This window comes from Myiozetetes cayanensis, unplaced genomic scaffold (assembly GCF_022539395.1).
Source record: "Myiozetetes cayanensis isolate MyiCay16 unplaced genomic scaffold, myiCay2020 scf5-8, whole genome shotgun sequence".
Taxonomy (NCBI): Eukaryota; Metazoa; Chordata; class Aves; order Passeriformes; family Tyrannidae; genus Myiozetetes; species Myiozetetes cayanensis.
In genome coordinates this window covers 115,785,495-115,803,372 of record NW_026087742.1, presented here as the reverse complement: position 1 = coordinate 115,803,372, position 17,878 = coordinate 115,785,495, and the positions used below count along the sequence as shown (strand labels likewise).

Here is a 17,878-nt window from a genome sequence, read left to right as displayed (position 1 = left end):
TGAGAAATTGGGAAAAAACCCTTCCCAGGGAGGGTGGGCAGGCCCTGGCACAGGGTGCCCAGAGAAGCTGTGGCTGCCCCTGGATCCCTGGAAGTGTCCAAGGCCAGGTTGGACGGGGCTTGGAGCAGCCTGGGCTGGTGGAAGGTGTCCCTGCCCATGGCAGGGGTGGAATTAAATGATCTTTAAGGTCTCTCCCAACCCAAACCACTCCATGGTTCTCCATGTAGGGGTGTGGGCATCTTTGGTGGGGTCCAGACCCTGCAGGTAGAAGATAAAGCTTTCCTCGGGAAACATTTGCAGTGGGAAATTCATTCCACGTCACGTTTGACTCTGTGTCTGTGTATGTTTTATTTATTTTCCCACTTCATGCTGACCTCCCCTCTCCTATCCCCGCTGCCAGGCCTCAGAGCTGCAGATAACACGCTGTATCAGCGCCCACCAGCTCCCCGCTCCCGCCCGGCGTCCTTCGGCAAGGGAACGGGGCTTTGGAAAGGCGGAGGGGACCCGCACGGCTACGGAGTTGGGGCAGCCCCGGTGTCTGAGGGGGAACCCCCGGTGTCTGAGGGGGAACCCCCGGTGTCTGAGGGAGCCCCGGTGTCTGAGGGGGAACCCCCGGTGTCTGAGGGAGCATATCCCCGGTGTCTGAGGGAGCAGTCCCGGTGTCTGAGGGGGAACCCCTGGTGTCTGAGGGAACATCCTCGGTGTCTGAGGGAGCATCCCCGGTGTCTGAGGGAGCAGTCCCGGTGTCTGAGGGAGCAGCCCCGGTGTCTGAGGGAGCAGCCCCGGTGTCTGAGGGAGCAGTCCCGGTGTCTGAGGGAGCAGTCCTGGTGTCTGAGGGAACATCCTCGGTGTCTGAGGGAGCAGTCCCGGTGTCCCAAGGGAACGCCCGGTGTCCCAGGTGAGCTCCCGCCCGGGGAGCCGCCGTGCCCGCCGCCCGCCCCGCCCCGCCGGGAAGCGGAAGGGTTTCGGGGCGGCCCCGCTCCCGCAGGAATGGCGCGGCGGCCCCGCCGCTGCTGAGGGAGGCGCCGGGACCCGCCATGGCCGCCGCCCTCAGGGGCGCGCTGTTCGTCGGGCTCCTGCTGTGCGGTGAGTCCGCCGGGCCGGAGGGAGGGCCCGAGGGACGGAGCGACCTCCCGGTCCCGCCTCGCCGCGGGGAAGGGGGTGGCGGTGCCCCGGGCGAGGCGGGAGCCAGGGGCGCCTGAGCCGGCGGGGTCGCCGCTGCCGTGAGGAGCCGAGAGCCCCGGAGCGGATGTGCCCTGTGGGGACAGCAGGGACAGCCCGGGGTATCTGCAGGGCACCCAGGGGCGTTATCGCCCCGCGGTTCTGTCCGTGCTGGGAAGCGGTCCTGCCTGGGCTGGGACACGGGGCGAGTCCCGGCCGGGGAAGGCGCGTAGGGGGGAGAAGCCGCACTCCGGGGGCTGCGTGTGACTGTACGGGACAGGGCTCGGTGTGACTGTACGGGACAGGGCTTGGTGTCACTGTAGGACAGCGACTGTCCCTGACAGGAGCGTGGGGCCGGCTCTGCTCCCAGGGAACAGGGACAGGAGGAGAGGGAACGGCCTCCAGCTGTGCCAGGGGAGGCTCAGGTTGGCCAGGAGGAGGAATTTGTTGCTGGCAAGGGTGGTCAGGCCTTGGCAGGGGCTGCCCAGGGAGGTTTGGAGTGCCCAGCCCTGGAGGTGTCCAAGGCAGGCCTGGCCGTGGCACTCAGTGCTCTGGGCTGGGGGACAAGGTGGGGATGGGGCACAGGGGGATCCAGGGGCTGGGAGGGCTTTTCCAGCCCCAGGGATCCTGAGATTCTGTGCACAAACCTTAAACCCTCTGAAGTATTTCTTCAAATCTTGCCATGTCCCCGTTGCGCAATAAAAGAGTTTACCTGGACTTTGTTCAGGTAGGAAGTGCCATCAGGGAAGGGAGCCTTGCCTTTTCCTGGGAATTTACATGCCTATCTCAGACCTCATCCTGAAAGCAGGGGCAGTGCTCCAAGAAAGCTGGAGAGGGACTGGGGACAAGGGACTGGAGGGACAAGACAAGGGGGAGTGGTTTCCCACTACCAGGGGACAGGGTTAGGTGGGGTATTGGGAAGGAATTCCTAGCTGGGAGGGTGGGCAGGCCCTGGCACAGGTTGCCCAGAGAAGCTGTGGCTGCCCCTGGATCCCTGGAAGTGTCCAAGGCCAGGTTGGACAGTGGCTTGGAGCAGCCTGGGCTGGTGGAAGGTGTCCCTGCCCATGGCAGGGAGTGGGATGAGATAATCTTTAAGGTCTCTCCCAACACAAACCCTTCTGTGTTTCTGACTTCTGTGTTTGTGATGTGCAGTGTGTTTGAGTTGATTTGTTGGGTGCAAGGTCAACGCTGTAGGGATTGAGGCTGAAATAGTTTTTATTTAAGCTGGGTTTAGATTTGAAACTCCTATCTGCCCAAGGTGGGTAAATGACACGTTCATTTCATTTATTTCTGCAGCCCTTGGGGACATGGTTTAGGGACTGGATGACCTTAAAGGTCTCTTCCAACCTGGATTCTGTGAACTGTAGACACAAACACTGTGTTATTTATCTCACAACACCTGTCATCAGGTTTGACACCTGTGACACGTAAGGACTGAACTCATCTGGGGTTTGTTTGCCTTGCTCATTTGCGTTGCAATAACGAGCCAGAGTCTCTTCTATTTCAGTTTTAATACCAGAAATTATTTAAAGATCATTAAATCATGATAGTAATGGACTGTTCATCGATACTTTACACTATTTTAGGGGTTCTTTTATTCAGTTCCAAGCAAAGAAAACAACTGTTCTTGTCACTTGTGAATAGTGCTGATTAATGATTATTGTATTTAATAACTCTTACCTTCAAAGATGTTTCTGGTTTATCTCTGTTTATCATTCCCCACACCCTGTTATTCCCATCTCAGGGAGAGTTCATGCCCTGAGCGTTGGGCATTGCCAGGTCAGCCATGCACAGTAAATGATGGTGTCATAAAGACTTACTGGAAGTCGCTGCTGCTGGTAATTTGTTTGTGTTGCATAAGCTGAGAGGGCACGAGAGGCACGAGGATGTAAGTTAATCTATGGAGGTCTGATTCTAAGCAAGCATCTGAGGCAGGAGGCTGCAGTTAAAGCTTGGGTGACTGCTGGAGGAACTGAAAGTTTGTTTGTTTGGGTTGCTCCCACAGTGGCTGGAAGGGTGCCAAGGCCCAGGAACGCAAGGATTACCTCAGTCAATCTGCAGAGCACTCTGCAGTGGGACGCACCGAGGGTCCCCAAAGGGAATATCACTTACACTGTCCGCTCCAAGAGGTGGGTCTGGGGGGTTGTGCTTTCCTTAATTCACCTTTTACAGCTCTGTGTGTTTGTGATTTGTTTTCTCTTCAGAGGATGATCAGGAACGGTCCCTTTGTTTTAGCTTGTGAGAGGCTTCTCTGCTGAGCTAAGAGCAGGGCAGAGGCATTTTCTGTGCACTCACACCCAAGGCAGCTTTGGACCTTTTAGTTTTGGAACCAGAAACATCTTTCAAGAATGGATGTCATTCACTCTGCGTGTGGTTTATTGTGTAGCTGTTACCTGTGACTCAAGAGACTGGGTCCTGCTGAGCATTTGCTCCTTCCCTGACCTCTCAGATGGAGCCACCCAGTGCCACCCTTGCCATGGGCAGGGACACCTTCCACCAGCACAGGTTGCTCCAAGCCCCGTCCAACCTGGCCTGGGACACTTCCAGGGATCCAGGGGCAGCCACAGCTTCTCTGCCCAACCTGTGCCAGGGCCTGCCCACCCTCCCAGCCAGCAATTCCTTCCCAATATCCCATCTATCCTTGCCCTCTGGCAGTGAGAAGCCGTTCCCCCTTGTCTTGTGCCTCCATCCCTTGTCCCCAATCCCTCTCCAGCTCTCCTGGAGCCCCTTTGGACACTGGGAGGGGCTCTCAGGTCTCCCTGGAGCCTTCTGTTCATGTTTAGCTTAAAGAAGGTTTTTCTGGGTTTTGGTAGCCATTACTTTTTGATCACTTCCTCCCCAGGTGGGCTTTTGATGCAAACCAGAAAGAATATCATGTATTAAACACCATATAATATGTTCACCAAGGCCAGGTCGGCCAGGGCTTGGAGCACCCTGGGCTGGTGGAAGGTGTCCCTGCCCATGGCAGAGGGTGGGACTGGGTGAGCTTTAAGGTCCCTCCCAACCCAAACCTTCTGTGACTCTGTTCTCTAAACGGTTCCTGGTCACTTGTCAGGCTCTGTTTCCTCTGACTTCTCCATATCTGCACATCTCGGAGACAGCTCTGAACAATTCCCGTCTGGGCAGCAGTGCCTTGCTCAGTGACTTGGCTGAATGTTTGCAGACTTCTCTGATCACTCCTGTGTGGTGAATCGAGTGTTGTAACCGCTGCCAGGAAAGGGGCACCTGTTCACTGAATCACAGTGTTAACCTCTACTTCATCCCAGATTTACAGATGCACGTGAAATCCTTCGCGCGGTTCTGGCACCCCGGGTCTGTATTTTCGTGTTCACGAGTCCGGACTGGCTGTATCAAGAGAGGTGCTGCTTTTGCAGCCAGCTGGGAGGGAGGCCAGCTGCGATGCAGACCCTCCACGCAGCTTGTTTCTCCTCCCTGCAGCGTGCACTTCCCGGGAGCGGCGTACGAGACGCTGGGGAGCGGGCTGAGCGCGCCGCGGTGCGACGTGTCCTCGCTGCCCGCCTACGGCCACCACGAGCTGCAGGTGCGCGCCGAGCTGGGCCAGCACCGCTCGCCCTGGGTCACCCTCCGCTTCAGGCCCTTGGACCACAGTAAGGCTCTGCTGCCCTGCCCCCTCTGCTGCCTGCTCTGGGCACCCCGAGGGGAGCTGCAGGTCCCTTCTGAACTGAACCCCACTGGCAATCAGAGCTGTAGCGCTTGCAGACAGAAAAGCAGAGCAGGTTCACTGTTATGTGTTGGCGACCTGAAATCTCTTTTGAGGAGATTTGTCTAATAAAGTATCTTTCCCCCCCCTAAAAATAAGGAGCATTTCGATTTTCCAGCCGGGGAGAGGTTGTCTTTGAGGAATCATACTTCCTATATATCTAAATTAACTGGCCTCCTTCCTTCCTCATTGCTTTTCCAGGCAAAATGCTTTCTTTTAGTTTTTTTTCTTAATTCAAAAGACCCCAGTTTCACAGGGAAAGATTAATTTTCAGTCAAGGAATCTTGCTTGCCCAATATGGACAATATATACACAATATTGCCATTCTCTTAGTGAAGCTCTACAGTCTTCTGGCAGGGATGATTTAGGCTTTGCCTTGATTAGAGTGCACAGCACAGATGTTAATTGTGTTGCTGAGGTTGGGAGTGAGAGTGGGTTTTACCACTGATTATCCTGTGGTTTGTACATTCTTACTCTAATCATGAACAAAAACAAAAATATTTTAGATTATTTAGTTAATGTTACCCAGTGCTTTTTTCTTCTCACTGCCATTAATACAAAATCCCACTGGAAGCTTCTCAGCCTGGAGAAAAACCTTTAGAAATATGGTTTTTAATTGCCCCACCTCCACTTGCTTGAATTTCATCATTCTTGGATTTCCGAGTGGAATTTTACGGTTAACAGCTTTGTCTTTCCAAAGGTTGGTTATCTTTTAAAAGAGATAATTGTGACACAATTCAACGTGCCCAGAACAGAGGCACTGAAACACGGTGTGGAGAAATTACAGTTCCAAAGGTATAAACTACAACCAGAAGAAAATGCCATCAGAAGTGTGGGTGGGTTCTCAGAGTGGAGAGCAAACCAGTAAATCATTAACAGAGCTGTTGTTTGACATAGATTTGAAAGAGCTTGTGGCCTTGAGAGCCGGCTTGGCTTTGGGAAGGCAGATTAATCCTAAATGGGAAGGTGAGGGATTGAAACTATTGGAAGGAGAGCCTGGGAGCCCTGGGCAGCTGGGAAAATCTCCAGGGAGGGCATGAGGGTTGTCAGTGCTGCCACAGCTGCTCTGAGAGGGTGCCATGACACAGACATGGGAGATTCTGTTTCTGTGACTCCTCCCTGTGCTGGGCTGGCCTGAGCTGCTGGACAGAGCTCTGCAGAGAAGGACCTGGGGGTCCTGGGGGTGACAAGGGGACAGTGATCCATCAGGGTGCCCTGGGGGTGACAAGGGGACAGTGATCCATCAGGGTGCCCTGGGGGCACAATGGGGTCCTGGAGAGCATTGGGAAGAGCACTGGAGCAGGTCAGGGAGGGGATCCTGCCCCTCTGCCCAGCCCTGGCAGGCACATCTGCAGTGCTGTGTTAGTGCTGGGCTCCACGGGCCAGGAAGGACAAGGAGCTGCTGGAGAGGGTCCAGGAGGGCCATGGGGATGATGAGGGGTCTGGAGCATCTCCCTGGTGAGCAGAGGCTGCGGGAGCTGGGCCTGGTCAGTGTGGAGAAGGGAAGGCTCAGAGGGGATCCATCAATCCGTACAAATATCCCCAGGGGCTGTCAGGGGACGGTCCCACACTCTGCTCAGTGGTGCCAGTGACAGGACGAGGAGCAATGGCCAGAAACTAAAACACAACAAGAGGAAAAACTTCTTTGCATGGAGGGTGGCAGAGCCTGGAACAGCTGCCCAGGGAGGCTGTGGAGTCTCCCCTCTGGAGACATTCCAACCCCACCTGGACATTTCCCTGTGTCACCTGTGTCACCAGGTGACCCTGCCTGGGCAGGGGGATTGGACTGGATCATCTCCAGAGGTCCCTGCCAGCCCTGACCATTCTGTTACTATTTCTGCTGGTGCTTCCCTAAGGAATTCCACACTGTGTGGTAGGGTTAGCCTGGCAAAACCAGGGGCACCAAGACCGTCCTCATGTTATTTGTCCTGAGTTCAAGAACATATTCATGAGCACTGTAGGAATTTACAGCCCTGTGATCCACCTGACATCTAGAGGCAACCAAGGCAGTTTGCTGGAATTACAGGGGATTTATGGAATTATGTTATGATGAAATAATTTAGGTAGTGCCACAGTGCCATAACAAGGACAAGCCATTTACAGGAGACAAGGACATAATCTTCATTTTAAGGAACACAGTCAGTAGCACATGCAGCAATAATTCAAGGGTTTCTGGTTTTCAAAATAATCACAGTGGAAAAAAACCACATTAAAACACTTTACTAGAGGGTCTCCTCAGGAAAAACAGATGTTGTGACAGCTTGGCCCAGAAGGAGAAGTGAGTAATAACCATGGAAATAGTCCTTCCTCTCCCAGGAGTCACCACAGCTGGCAAAAGGGAACTGAGCCAGTCCAGGGTATGGGGAATGGACTCTGTGTTGGTGTCTGTTGTTTAACCACAACAAAATAACCCCCTTTCCAAGCCTCTCCATAAGGAAAGGATTTCTTTATGCCTGACCCGTGAAAAGACATCGCTTTCTTCCAATAGACAAAATTATTTCAAATGTGAATCATCATGGATTGTGTAAAAGTGTCAGATTGAAATGAATGTGAAGCTGAACTCCCCTCTTTCTTCTCTTCCTCCCCCCAGCAGTGATTGGGCCCCCTGAGGTGACGGTGAAGTCGGAGTCTGGGGCCCTGCACATGAATTTCTCCGGCCCCTTTGCTGAGCACAAGCAGGAGAAGTGGCCTCTGTGGCAATACTATGGCCCCTGGAGCTACAGGATCCTCTACTGGAAGAAAGGCACAGACCTGACCTCTGCTCCCAGGGTACTGGGGCTTTGATCCATGCTTTTCCTGGTAAAACACCATCCTGGGGAGGCTCTGAAAGCTCCTGGAGGCCCTGGCACAGGCTGGGCAGAGAAGCTGTGCCTGCCCCTGGATCCCTGGAAGTGTCCCAGGCCAGGTTGGAGCAACCTGGGCTGATGGAGGGTGTCCCTGCCTTGGGACAGGGGTGGCACTGGATGGGCTTTAAGGTCTCTCCCAACCCAAACCAGTCTGGAATTCTGGGATTCTAAAGTAAAAAATGGATCTCTACTAATTACAGTGTAATGAAGCCCAGACACTGCAACAATGACTCAGAGCACAGGGCAGGTGGCTGTGTAGTTAAACAGCGTGGATGGAATTTTCTGCTTCCAGAATTACAAAATCTGCTACATCATGCCAGTTTATTCCCTCTTCAGGAAACTTTGGGCTTTGAATCCCCCAAAATGGGTGAGGCCTTACATTAACTGTGCTCGCCTGCACTCTTCCATTTCTGCCTGTTGTAATTCACTTTCTGCCTCTCATGAACAGTCTCTTCCACAGGCAAATGTGTTACTCAGCCCAAAAGGCTTCTCCATACACAGTGCATGGAGAAAGATCATAAATAATACATTAATTACAGGATCACGTGTTCTATTACAGGAAAACAGGAAGCCTTAGACCAGCAGACACCAGTCATAGTCTAATTGGTGCTTTTCACATCAGCACAGTTTTCATAGAATGGGGCTCCACTATGTATAATTCTGGTATGTAATTGTTGCCCTGCCCAATTCTTTGACATTCAGTTCCAGAAAATGAGGAAACATCATTTCCCAAAAAGCAGACTTTTTTTTGCAGTTCCCAGGTTTGCAGTTCCCATCCTCCTGGAAAGGAAGGTATTTCTGCCTGTGGGATGCAGACTCAGAGGGATGTACCAGAGGAAGCAGGACCTGCAGTCAGGATCTGCGCTAGTAACACTCCAGGGGGGAAATCTGTGATTTTCTGGGGATCAAAGAAGCAAAAGGCAGAGGCTGTGTAACTTCACAGTTTATCTTTGAAGTGTGTGATTGATTGCTCAGAGATTGAAACCTGGCTACAGAGTGTCCTGGGGCTGAGAAAGGATCTGTTACTACACAACAGGACATGTTGTAGGGACTCCTTCCCCTGCAGTCACAGGGACATGACTAGCTGTGCCTCTAAACAGCAGGTTCTGTCAGTCATCTCACAGCCTCCAGAAGCCTTTTTCTCTCTTTTTTTTGGTTTTCCTTTTGTCTGGATCACAGAATCGCAGAATGGTGAAGGCTGGAAAAGCCCTCTGAGATCACCAAGTCCAACCCTTGACCCAGCACTGCTGTGCTCACCCCTACACCGTGTCCCCAGGTGCCACATCCACACGTTTTTGAGCACTTCCAGGGATGGTGACACAACCATTTCCCTGGGCAGCCTGTGCCAGGGCTTGACAACTTTTTTGGTGAAGAGATTTTTCCTACTTTAGTTTCCCATCTAAAGCTCCCCTGGCACAGCTTGGGGCCGTTTCCTCTTGTCCTGTTCACCCACCCCACTTGCTGCCTCTCCAGTTAGATGATGTTTGTCTGTAGCAGTGCTCTCAGTTGATCTCATCTGCTTGGGGGACAGTTTCTGTCTGCAAATGTATCTCATTTATCTCATTAGCCTGAAACTTCATTACTGCTGCTGGAAACAGCCAGAAGGCCAGTGGTGAGAGTGGTTTCACAGTACTTTTGTAACTGTAATTGTAATTCCTTAGCTAATTCCTTAGCTATTCCAGTCACTGCTCTCCTGCCCTTCCCATTTGGTGTGTTCTCTGTCTGCAGGTCTCTCACCTGGATACCAAACACAGCTCTGCAATCCTGTCCCAGCTGGAGCCATGGACGTGCTACTGTGTCCAGGTGCAGGTGGTGATTCCCGAGTGGAACAAGACAGGGGAGCTGAGCGGGGAGCTGTGTGAGAAGACCACCCACAATGGTAATGCCTGGGGCGGCACAGGGGGAGCTGGAAATCATGGAATTACACACAGGGTGGGGCTGGGTTGGGAGGGACATTAAAACCCATCTCATTCTCCACCAGCCCAGGTTGCTCCAAGCCCCATCCAGCCTGACACTTCCAGGGATCCAGGGGCATTCCACAGGGAAAGTGATAATTTGAAAGTAATTCCTCAGAAATGGATAAGTGCAGTTTTAATCACGTTCCCCTTGTCTCTTGCAGGTGTAACTCCTGTGTGGCTCGTTGTGACAGTTCTCATAGGATCCATGTTGGCCGTTGCCACAGCAGTCCCCGTTTGTTTCTTCTCCTTCTTTTATCTAGTTCGACTCACCAAACATGTTTTCTGCCCTGCATATATTTTCCCACAACACCTGAAAGAGGTTTGTTTTCTGCCTAACACACGGAAATCGGCCTTTTCAGCAGAACCACTTGCTTTTCCAAGGCTCTTGCTGCCAAAACCTTTAGACCTTCTTTTATTTTGCCCTGTTCCATTTGCACCTGATCTGCAAACTGCAATTTGTAATAAGCAGCTTTATGTGGCTCAGAAACAGGATGTTTTCCTTCATTTTAAAGTGAGAGAATGACAGGTGTCAACTTCAGTTCCTCATTTAACTAGTGAGCCACTGAGATCTCTGTCTCTCCTGTCTCATTTTGGGCTTAAAATAGCACATTTGTTCTCCTGTCACAAGTGCAGTAACGAGTTTTAACTTCAGCAGAGAGTGCAGGGAAGTAAACCTGGGGCAGGCCACGTGTACCAGAGACACCTGGGCTAGGGCAGGTGGTGGAACCAGAGCAGCTTTAAGGTCCCTTCCGACCCAAACCATTCTGGCACTCTCTGATTGTCTGACGTCTGGAAATTCCAGCTGAAAGGAGGCAGTGAACATTCACCTGGCCACTGACGCTGTTACACACAGAGAACACAAACAGGGATGTGCAGTGTTGCCTGCGCTGCTCTCATTCCAGCCTGGGCTCTCCCGAGGTTCCTGCAGCTCCTCCGGGGCTTTCCCTGGGACTCAGCCCGGGCTCAGCAGCCCCAGGCTCTGCAGCTCACTCAGCACTGGGCTGGTGCTTCAGGCTGAGCACCCACTCAGCACTCAGGAGTTTCATGGAATCCTGGAATCCCGGAATCCAGAACGGTTTGGGTTGGGAGGGACCTTAAAGCTCATCCATCCCAATCCCTTCCACCAGCCCAAGCCTCGTCCAACCTGGCCTTGGACACTTCCAGGGATCCAGGGGCAGCCACAGCTTCTCTGGGAACTTTGTTCCAGCCTCTCCCCACCCTCCCAGGGAAGGATTCCTTCCCAATGTCCCATCTCACCCTGCCCTCTGGCAGTGGGAAGCCGTTCCCCTTGTCCTGTCCCTCCATCCCTTGTGCAAAGCCCTGCACTTTGCTGAAGCTGGAGCTCAGCTCTTGGACTGACAGCTCTGCTCTGATCAAAACAGGATGTGGGGAAATTTCCTTTGCTCACACATTGCTCTAAAGAAAGGGAGGATTTTCACGCTGTGCTGTAGTGGCCAATCCCAGCAATCAAGGGTCAGTTGCACCTAAACTGTGTTTCATCCAAGGCAGTGGTTTCACTACATGAATGTTTGTGATTGCAGGTTAGTGCCAGAACATTTCAAATCACAGTGTGCTAGAAAAATCTGATAGTCCAATAGTAATAATACCTGTGCTTATTTTTTTACTTACACTGAGCAGGGTTCCTGATAGAGCAGCTTGTTTCCTGTGCAAAATTCAATTCAGAATTATTTCTTCTTAGGGCCACAAAGATGATCAGGGGGATGGAGCCCCTCTGCTCTGAGGAAAGGCTGAGAGAATTGGGATTGTTCAGCCTGGAGAAGAGAAGGATCCAGGGAGACCTGAGAGCCCCTGCCAGGGCCTAAAGGGGCTCCAGGAGAGCTGGAGAGGGACTGGGGACAAGGGATGGAGGGACAGGACACAGGGAATGGCTTCCCACTGCCAGAGGGCAGGGATAGATGGGAGATTGGGAAGGAATTGCTGTCTGGGAGGGTGGGCAGGCCCTGGCACAGGATGCCCAGAGAAGCTGTGGCTGCCCCTGGATCCCTGGAAGTGTCCAAGGCCAGGTTGGACGGGGCTTGGAGCAGCCTGTGCTGGTGGAAGGTGTCCCTGCCCATGGCAGGGATGATGGATGAGCATTAAGGTGCCTCCCAAGCCAAAGCAGTCTGGGATCCTGGGATTGTGTACAGTGCAGCACAGGAACAGGCAGGGCCAGCTCCCAGGAGCCAGGAACCTCCTCCACAGCCCCTGGTGGTGCTCAGGCTGCTCCAGCCCGTCCCAGAGCAGGCAGGAGGAGGATTTGTCATCTTTCAGTACCAAAGTGAAGTCATTTTCTCGCTGAACTCCGTGGCCCTGCACATCCCCCTCTTTCACCTTTGCCAAGAGGGTTGTTGTTCAAGGTGACATTTAAAGCGTCACTCTGACGTCTCTGCTCTCTGAGGTGGCACAGACAAGTCACATTTCTTGGAGTTATTTGACAAATCTCTCTGTGAGCTCCTTCCCCTACAGGCAAATCACAGTTTTTAGTGTTTGTTTCAAATCAAACTTGGTATTTGACTTTTTTCAAGAAGTTTCTATCCCAAAGAAGTCATTCACCCCTGGGGTTATTCTTCCAAATAAAGGCACTTCCAGTTTGCTCCCAAGCCTGGAACAGGATGTTAGAAAGGATATAGCACTGTTGCCCCTCTGGGACTTTTGGGGGTTCAGAAAACCAGTGAATATGTGGAAAACAATATCTGTGGTTTAACAGTAGCAGGATTTCTAAGCAAGCAGGATGGTCCAGCCAGTGCAACCGAATTCTCATTTCCTCTTTTTTCCACAGTTCCTGAGCAAATCTCCCACTGCTCCAGAGCCCTTCTTTCCACTCCCACAAGAAGAACATCTTTATGACAAGCTGACTGTCATTCCAGAAGATTCCCAGAATGCCAGGGATGAGGCTGAGGATGAGTCCGAGACACCAGAGCACCCTCAGGGCTCTGAACAAGGAGATTCCGACTCAGGAGTTGGAACAGCTTCAGGGAAGACCTAAATGCTGCTCTGGAGAAGGAAACAAAGGGACTGTTGGGTTCATCTCCTTATTGCTCCTTTCTTCTGGCAGTGAAAACCCACAGACAGAGATAACCATGCCCTGAGCATAGACAGAATAATTTTATTTGTTAATTCAAGTACGAGAAACTTGGCTGTAAATGAGGAACTAAATAATACACAATTTTTGCCACTGCTGGTTGTGGCTCCCTAAGGAGTTGTGGCAATACCTGGCACTGATTATGACATTAAAAAGCAATTTTCATATATATATATATATATAAAAATATATATATATAAAATACTAGTTAACTCTGATGAACTATTTATTGCAAAAACTAAGAGAAATATTTGTAAGAGAAAAGCATATTTTGTAAAGAAAGACCTGATTTATTTTTTCTAATGAAAAATTGTCTGAGTTTTTAAGGATGTCCCCGGAGGCATCATCCTTCTGTTGAATTGTGTTCTACCTGCTGCAAAATTGTGAAGTTTTTAGGATGGGATGAACTGGAGTCTGTGGAAAACTTGGCAGCTAAAGGGGGAGTTAAATTAGGTTTGTTTTATTTATATATTGATGTGTATTCTTAATTACAAAAAAATGTTAATCTGGGGAGCTGGGACTCCCTGGACACAAAGCAGCCTCACCTGCCCAGGGTTATAGCCAAGGTTATATAAATGTTTACATAAAGGTGATACCCAGCACTGGGGCAGAGAGTGGCATTAACTGGGGTTTGTGTGTTATTGCCTCAAAATGAGAGTGAAAAATTAAATGCTGTCAGCAAAAAGTGAAGTGTGTCTGGGTCACTACTCCAAGGGTACAAGTCCTGGAAGTGCCCAAGGCCAGGTTCTCAGAATGCTGCTTCCTCTTCCAGCACAGCCAGCCCTGTGGGACAGGGAGGATTTGTCCCCACACTTTGTGTGTTTGACTTGTCTTTGGTAAGGAATGTTAAAATGGGGTCTGTTAAACAAGGGGGCTGCAGGTCATGTGAGCTCATCCCTAACCTCCTGTGTCATCCCCAGAAAGCCTTCAGAGGGTGAATTCCAAAATGGATTGGAATCAACCTGGAGAAGAGAAGGCCCTGGGGAGACCTGGGAGCCCTTCCAGCCCTTTCCCAGAGCAGGGACACCTTCCCCTAGCCCAGATTGCTCAGAGTCCCATCCAGCCTTGCCTTGAGCACCTCCAGGGATTTAGAGCTCCTAAAAGCAGTCCAGATGTTTTCCTTCAGGCTGACCTGCAGTCAGTTTGATTTGCTTCAGAAGCCTTCTTGTCCCAAAGCAAGTCCTGCCAGGAAATCCTTTCTAGGTGAGAGGCCTTTTCTCCAGCCACAGCTTCCCTGAGAGGCACTGGGGACAAGGTGGCCTCTGGTTGTGCCCACATGGGCTGTGTGGCCCCACAGGCCCCCCTGGTGCCTCTTCAGAGGACAATAATTTAGAGGAGAGTTAATCCTGAGCTGAGCTTGTGGAAACCACGATGGCAATGACTCAATAAACCAGGTGAACTGTGTCAGGATTTAAACTGCAAAGTACAGGTGGAAGCTGCTCCCTCTGGCATGGAGGGTCCTGGCGAAGGGAGGAGGAAAACAGACCAATTTGAAGGCCTGGGAGCTATTGGAAAGCCATTTCCAAATGTATTTGCTGAATTGCAAAGTAGAGAAGAATGATTAAAGAAGAGGGAGATGGGAAAAATTGGGAGAGAAGTCTGGGCTTGTGGAGAGCAAAACAGATCCTAGAGGAGGGCAGTGAGGGAAGGCAGGGAGGGAAGGAACAGTTCAGCCAGTTCCACTCAAGGGAGGGGAGGGAGAACTTCAGGGACAAAGAGAAACCAGGGCCCAGGACCAACCAAGGGACCAGGGACACCCTCCAGCTCCACATCCTTCACCTCTCCATATTGGTGACTTTGGTGTCCTGGAGATTCTGGGAAAGGCTGGCTGGCTGCCAAGACAAATCCAGAAGGAGTCCCACTGAGCAGCAGAGCCAGAAAGGCTTTCAGAAATACCCATCACGAGCTGTAGAAATGGCTTTTAAATTGCTTCTTAACCAGAAGTTCAGGATAAGGATTTGTGGTAGCGATTCACGCCTGTTTTCCTGAGGGGGGTTGGGCAGCAGCCGTTAATTACTTGGCAAAACGGCATTTTCTCGGATTCTTCAGTTACTGAGTAAGTGGTACAGAGGCTCCTTCCCTTGATCCTGTACCGTTGCAAAAAGAAAGGTGGGAAGAGCTGTTTTCCAGGAAGAACTGGGAATAACCCCCAGGCTTGGCTGCCCATCCGTGTGCAATGCACTGGCAACGTTCCCTCCTCGGAGCCCGCGTTCCCCGAAGGGAACCCAGCGTGTTTGGTGGAGAACACTGCGGGCCTGGCACGGTGAGGGTGTGGGAAAGACAGCTGAGACACCCCTGGGGGAGCCTTGCAGAGGAAACCCCGCTCCAGCAGCAGGACCTGCATCGGGGACACCGGGATTTCACCCCAGAGAAAGCACCAGAGCAGGGAAGGCCTTCAATGACTCCCAGTTCTCCCATTTTCCCATCACTCAACTCTCGCCTCTGATTTCTATTCCCTTCTCTCTGCTCCTCTTGTTTATGTGACGCTTTTTGAAACCACACTGGAAGTTCCTCAGAGCAGGGACTTTCTTTTCCAGTCTGTGTGAGGAACGTGGTGACAAAGACGATTGAATTACATCAGGAGCTTTGCACAGGGGCTGGATTTTCAGCCCTGCTGACCTACAGGTGAACCCAGGCTCTGGAACTCCCCCCACAGAGCACAGCTTGCTGATCATAATGGAATTTCAGTCTGGAGAAGAGAAGGCTCCAGGGAGACCTGAGAGCCCCTCCCAGTGTCTTAAGGGGCTCCAGGAGAGTCCCTTGAGACAAGGGCTGGAGGGACAGGACAAGGGGGAATGGCTTTAAGGTGAAAGAGAACAGATTTAGATGGGATGTTGGGAAGGAATTGCTGGCTGGGAGGGTGGGCAGGCCCTGGCACAGGTTGGGCAGAGAAGCTGTGGCTGCCCCTGGATCCCTGGAAGTGTCCAAGGCCAGGTTGGACGGGGCTTGGAGCACCCTGGGCTGGTGGAAGGTGTCCCTGCCCATGGCAGGGGTGGAATTAAATGATCTTTAAGGTCCCTGAGTCCATTTTCTGAGTCTATGACTCTAAATATTATCTATGAAGACGAAAGTTGAAGATATATTCCAACAAAGCATTTTGAAGGTACCAGGTAGGTCTCCACAGGTAAAAAGAGAGGTTGGTGACAGGTTTGCACATCCTTCCAGCCTGTTTGCTGCAAATTCTGGCTCTTTTGTCCTTCAAAACCTCATCACAGGATCCCCAAGGCTGGAAAGGCCCTTCAGGATCATCCACCGTCCCCCAGCACCACCGGAGTCACCCCTAATCCATGTCCCCAAGGGCCACATCCAGACACCTCTGAACACAGAGACAGGGACTCCTCCACCTCCTTGGGCAACTTATTCCAATACCTGATCAGAAAGATAATCCTTCCTGCTCTGCAGCACAGGTAAGGCCTGTGGAGAGCTGGGTCCAGTGCTGGGAACAGTCCTGGGAGGACAAGAAACACACCCTGTGAAGGGAGGTGATCTTGTGTGGGCTGGGAAAGGAAGTCTGAGGGCATCATAATGTGAAAGGCTCCAAAGATGTGAAAAGCTTCTGAAACCAGGAAACTGTTCACCTGTGCTTCGTGTCCATGAGAGAGGTGAAAGCAGCGACACGATGGCAACAAAACAGAGGGAACAGAAAGGTTTCTAATGATGAAACCAGAAAAAAAAATAGAGGAGACATTGCCTGAGAAGGTGGATCTAAAACAAAGTCCACTGGAAGAGGAGGATACAACAGGGCCCTCCTTGGGGCTGCACAGGGACCCACGGGGGCTCCCTGAGGACCTTCCTTCCTGCACCTGTGCTTTTACGCTTTTCAAATGAGATGAAATGCTGTGTTTGCCTCTTTTATCCTGTTCCAGAGCTGACATGAGAAGAAACCAGCAAACCATGTCTCCTTTGTCTGTCAGCCAAAGGCAACAAATCCAGCAGGGCCCGAGTGGCTCAGTTTCCCCCGTCACACGAGTGTTTGGGATTGACACCCACGGCCACCGGCGCACGCATTGTCTTCCCTCTGCCTGTGTGCTGCAGATAGAGCTGCTCCTCACAGCTTGGAGCAGCACCAGCTTCTGTTTCTTTCTTCTATAACGTCACCCAGGCAGTTGTATTCAAACTTACCAGAAGACAAACTGTAAATATTGGGGTATATTTGGGTTAGTAAATACCTGTACCAGTAACAAAGGGCTGAGTCAGCTGCAGTTCACGGTGAGGGCCAAAATGGTTACACTGGGGTGTGGTTACATAAATAACTTGTCCTTAAAATGCTTCCCTGTCAACTGTCTGAGCAGAAGTAACAGTTTCTCATGGAATAAATCTGACCCAGGCTCAGAAATGCCCAGCAATGCTCTCCCCCCTCAGCATCGTGTTATGGCCATGAATTATCTTCTCCAGGCTCAACCCTAACAGGTCATGCAGTGATGGAGCATCCCAAGGACAGGCTGAGGGAGCTGGGGCTGTTCAGCCTCCAGAGCAGGCACTGAGGGGACCTCCCCCAGGTCTGTGGGGTCTGCAGGGAGGGGGCAGAGGATGGCCCAGGCTCTGCTCGGGGGGGCCCAGCAATGGCACAAGAGGAAGAGGCAGGAACTGATGCCCAGCGAGTTCCACCTGCACAGGAGGAAGAACTTCTTGGCTGGGCAGTGACCCAGCCCTGAACAGATTGTCCAGAGGGAGTGGAATCTCCTCCCTGGGGATATATGAACACAACCCTGTGCCATGGGCTCTGGACAGGCAGGTGGGACCAGGTGGGACACTTTGGGCCCTTCCAGCCTCACCCATCCTGGGATTCCGGGATTCTGAGAGCCTGAAATCACTGATGTGCCCAGAGTACGTGTAGGACCTCGTAGTGAAAGCGGCAGCAGCAGCAGCCAGGAACATCTGTCTGCAGCAGTGTGGCTGGAAAGCCTGTCCTCTCCTCAGGCACCAAAAGCTGTCACGTGTCTCACACCCAGAGGGCTGAGGGCACAGACCTTTGCCTACCACAGTTTCAAATCCTCGTCTCTGGGTACATTGCTCTGACCACTGAGGAGCTGGTTGCTTTGAGGGGGTGGGAAGTGAAAGGTGAACCCCCGACTTTACCTTCCCAAGCCCTGCAGCTGAGCATGAAAAA

At 51.9% G+C, this 17,878-nt stretch overlaps 1 protein-coding gene across 2 annotated transcripts; it reads left to right on the top strand.

The window, feature by feature from the left end:
• Positions 1–798: 798 nt before the first annotated feature.
• Positions 799–13,463, top strand: IL10RB (interleukin 10 receptor subunit beta). Of its 2 annotated transcripts, XM_050332867.1 has the most exons (7): positions 799–1,086; positions 3,167–3,290; positions 4,600–4,769; positions 7,473–7,651; positions 9,457–9,607; positions 9,848–10,005; positions 12,466–13,463. In XM_050332867.1, exons 1-7 carry the CDS (start codon positions 1,038–1,040, stop codon positions 12,670–12,672), a joined length of 1,038 nt encoding a protein of 345 aa, XP_050188824.1. In that variant the 5' UTR covers positions 799–1,037; the 3' UTR covers positions 12,673–13,463. The 2 variants fall into 2 exon arrangements, with proteins under 2 accessions (XP_050188824.1, XP_050188825.1); XM_050332868.1 differs by lacking the exons at positions 799–1,086; positions 3,167–3,290 and adding an exon at positions 3,728–4,473 and having other exon boundaries at positions 12,466–13,462.
• Positions 13,464–17,878: the final 4,415 nt, after the last annotated feature.

What these genes read in the sequence shown, in the direction of transcription:
- IL10RB (XM_050332867.1), top strand. Translation starts at nt 1,038, where the DNA reads ATGGCCGCCGCCCTCAGGGGCGCGCTGTTCGTCGGGCTCCTGCTGTGC. An exon ending in CGTCGGGCTCCTGCTGTGCG is followed by an intron (nt 1,087 to 3,166) that starts GTGAGTCCGCCG and finishes TTGCTCCCACAG; the next exon opens with TGGCTGGAAGGGTGCCAAGG. An exon ending in CTTCAGGCCCTTGGACCACA is followed by an intron (nt 4,770 to 7,472) that starts GTAAGGCTCTGC and finishes TCCTCCCCCCAG; the next exon opens with CAGTGATTGGGCCCCCTGAG.